The sequence below is a fragment of the Triticum dicoccoides genome, unplaced genomic scaffold, assembly GCF_002162155.2.
Source record: "Triticum dicoccoides isolate Atlit2015 ecotype Zavitan unplaced genomic scaffold, WEW_v2.0 scaffold123114, whole genome shotgun sequence".
Classification (NCBI taxonomy): Eukaryota; Viridiplantae; Streptophyta; class Magnoliopsida; order Poales; family Poaceae; genus Triticum; species Triticum dicoccoides.
Window position 1 is genome coordinate 1 of NW_021186143.1, and position 3,073 is coordinate 3,073.

A 3,073-nucleotide genomic window follows, 5' to 3' on the forward strand; every position below is an offset into this window, starting at 1 on the left:
TACTGTAGCTTCAGCTGTTGGCCCGGGCGTCAGTCGGCCCTAGCTACGCTACTGTCGTGGACTACACCGCCCGCTACAGCCTCATGTAAAGACAATGAATAATATATTCACGCAAGCTTAAACACTGAATATGTTCACTGACGCAACCTCATAAACTCCAGTACAATTAAAACCAATTAAAACACAAGGAGTGCAGCTAAAAGGTTCACATGACGAATACTAAGCGTTCACTCAACACGACCTAGACGCTCCTCTACTGAAATGCCCACTGGTTCTCCCTGCGGATCGTCTGCTCCTCCTCAGGCAAGTAGTCGTTCTTGGTGCTCAAGAAACTACGGATCTCCTCCAGAGAATTGTCACTAATCGTGTCGATAGTCGTCTGGCTAGTCAGGTCCAACAACCCCTTGATGTTGAGGTAACTTGCAGCCTGAGAGGGAGTAAAAAGAATCATAGGGTGTCAAAGAGAAGCATTAATCTATGATGGCTATAGACCATGGATAATTAGATAGATTGTCTTGCATTAAGATGTGTTACAAGCTAATAAAACACAAAACAACACATGACGTGACCTACCATGCGAGATAGAAGCATTAATATATGTAGGATAATCATAAACGCCATATATTGTTATGAGTAGTCTCATGTTTCCGCACGTGAATCATATGCAATTTGCTGGCACATTGATAGTGCAGCTAGTAAGTTCACACTGATCATAATAAAGCTTCAAGCATAACAATGATATGCACATATCAGTGAAACATATCAGACCACAAGATGATGCCCTAACCAATTTACAAGGATTTCGTATCGCCGGCCAATGTGTACGTCGCTAATAAAGCAGAATCATGTATAATCTAAGTCTAATCTAGTCCAATCGAATCGAATTGAATCTACCTTGATGTTTGTCCGAGGAGTTCGTCCAATCTAATATAAATAGTACCAAGACGCGCAAGCCCAATCTAGATCGAGTGCCAGAAGGGGACATCAAGAAAAAGTAGATCTAGAAAAAGAAAATGGTCGAATTGATGGATATCATACCTGGATGAGGTCGAAGCGGGTGGCACGATTGACCTTGATGAATTCTGCATCCCAAATCTTGAGGTCCTCGGCTAGGGCGGCGGGAGCCACGGTGTCAGACGCAGCGGCACCGGTGGCTCCAGTGGTTGGTACGTGTTTGTTGCAGTACTCGATGACCCTGGAGAGGATCTTGGAGTTGATGTTGGGGATCAAAATGGCTGTGTCGGCGCAGTCATCCTCGATCATTTTGCGAATAGTCTGCGACTCCATGGCGACTGCCTCCTCCACCTCGAACTCCATGCCGTCGGGTGACTTGAGCATGATCATCTTCTTGCCTGCCTCTCGGGTCGCCATCACTGCTGGATCCGGGTTGGAGGTGGTGGCGGACGAATTGGGGATGGGGGAAACCCTAGAAACGCGGCCGGCGGCGGCAGCAGCGGAGAGGAAAAGATGGGAGATTTGGTTGTTGAGGGATGGGCTGGGCTAGGTTCCGAGGGAATTTATTTATTGAGGCGGGGCAACGCGTGATTGGACATCTATCTATCGTACATCGCAAGGAAACGAAGCAAAGTACTACCAAACCAAACCGAACCAAATTTGGACAGAATTTGTTTGATGACGTCCACATGAGCAGGGGTCCGAGCACACATTCGACCATCCAATCTATATCTAGCGCATGCAAGGCCCGCGGTGGCACTTTAACAAAAAGACTCCCAGCATTCCCCTCTTCGCTTTTGCAACAAACCCCTTTATCTCTCCCGTGCAACCTCATCCCTGCTGAACCTCCTGCAGCCAGCCATTGATCCCGATCTATCATGGTGGGCACCGCACCACCCTTCGCCCCAACGCCAAGCCATGGAAGCACTGGTCTTCATGCGCAGACATAAATTAATTCCTGTGTTGTTACCAAAATATAAATACATGTGCCAGCTAGTATTGATGAGAAAAATCATCGCAACAATGCTATTGATTCAGTGCATTTACATATTTGTAGGATTTTTTGACATAGCTTATCATTTCGCCGTTCGCTTGGAATAAATTATTGAATTAAAGATCCACCAAAAGGACCATACATGGTACATCCCAGTCTCTTGAGGTTAATGAAGAGATTTAGGTAGTTGAAGATGTGAATGTAGTGCAGTGAAATGCAAACTCCTATCACATATATTAGGAAAGTAACAATATGGTGATACAAACTGCAGCTCTGATGACAGACCAAGGAACCATTGAACATATACCAGATACTAAATGCAACATTCAATGTGACAACACAACAACACATGGATATAAAGATAGGAAATAGAACAATGGAAAAAATAGACGTAGTTTCCTTTTATGATATTCTGAGAAGCCCGCTGATAGCAAGGTACTTCCTCCGTCCCTAAATAGGTGGCATATTAATTAAGTCAAAGAATTGAAGACTTGCAACACCATGTTGTGTGAAACAATAAAGTGACAATATGGTGATACAAATTGTAGGTCTGATGACAGAATGCAACCGATAAGAAATGCGGACTAGCTAACTTAAAATGCATAAAATGGACCCAGGGCCTTTTAATTTGGCAGCTAATTTTACTTTACTTTATGAACTCATAAATGGTCAAATCAACACTTTAACTTGGTATTTGTGTTCACAATTATCCAAGTTTCTACTGGTCAGCAGGGTCATAACTCATAAAGAAGCTAGCGTGCACACCGGAGGCTGAGCAAAAGCTAGAGCTCACCATTGCTAGGATCACATCAACATACACCACAACCACATGGATAGAAGTTTTGCACCGAGTCTGAACTGTTTCTGCGGCGCTGTTGAAGCCCAAACGTGTGCCCCGTAGGAATCAGAAGCATCGGATTTGTGACCCTGCTGACCGAAATTGTTTATGCACGGAGTAGCATCATCATGACGGTCAGAAGGATATAAACTATCATTCAAGGATTCATCACAGTACGTATCAACTGGGTCAGACTAGTACTAATTACCTCCACCTCGGGATTACTTTGAATTGCAGCAACACTCAAATTTTATTTTGTGAACACATGTTTGATAGTAGTTGACAAT

At 44.1% G+C, this 3,073-nt stretch overlaps 1 protein-coding gene across 1 annotated transcript; it reads right to left on the reverse strand.

Moving 5' to 3' along the window:
- Nucleotides 1-106: 106 nt before the first annotated feature.
- On the reverse strand, nt 107-1,494 carry LOC119343323 (SKP1-like protein 1). The gene is made up of 2 exons (XM_037614347.1): nt 1,039-1,494; nt 107-427 (listed from the first exon to the last, which is right to left on the reverse strand). Exons 1-2 carry the CDS (start codon nt 1,369-1,371, stop codon nt 254-256), a joined length of 507 nt encoding a protein of 168 aa, XP_037470244.1. The 5' UTR covers nt 1,372-1,494; the 3' UTR covers nt 107-253.
- Nucleotides 1,495-3,073: the final 1,579 nt, after the last annotated feature.

What these genes read in the sequence shown, in the direction of transcription:
- LOC119343323 (XM_037614347.1), bottom strand. Translation starts at nt 1,371, where the DNA reads ATGGCGACCCGAGAGGCAGGCAAGAAGATGATCATGCTCAAGTCACCC. An exon ending in CCCGCTTCGACCTCATCCAG is followed by an intron (nt 428 to 1,038) that starts GTATGATATCCA and finishes ACTCCCTCTCAG; the next exon opens with GCTGCAAGTTACCTCAACAT.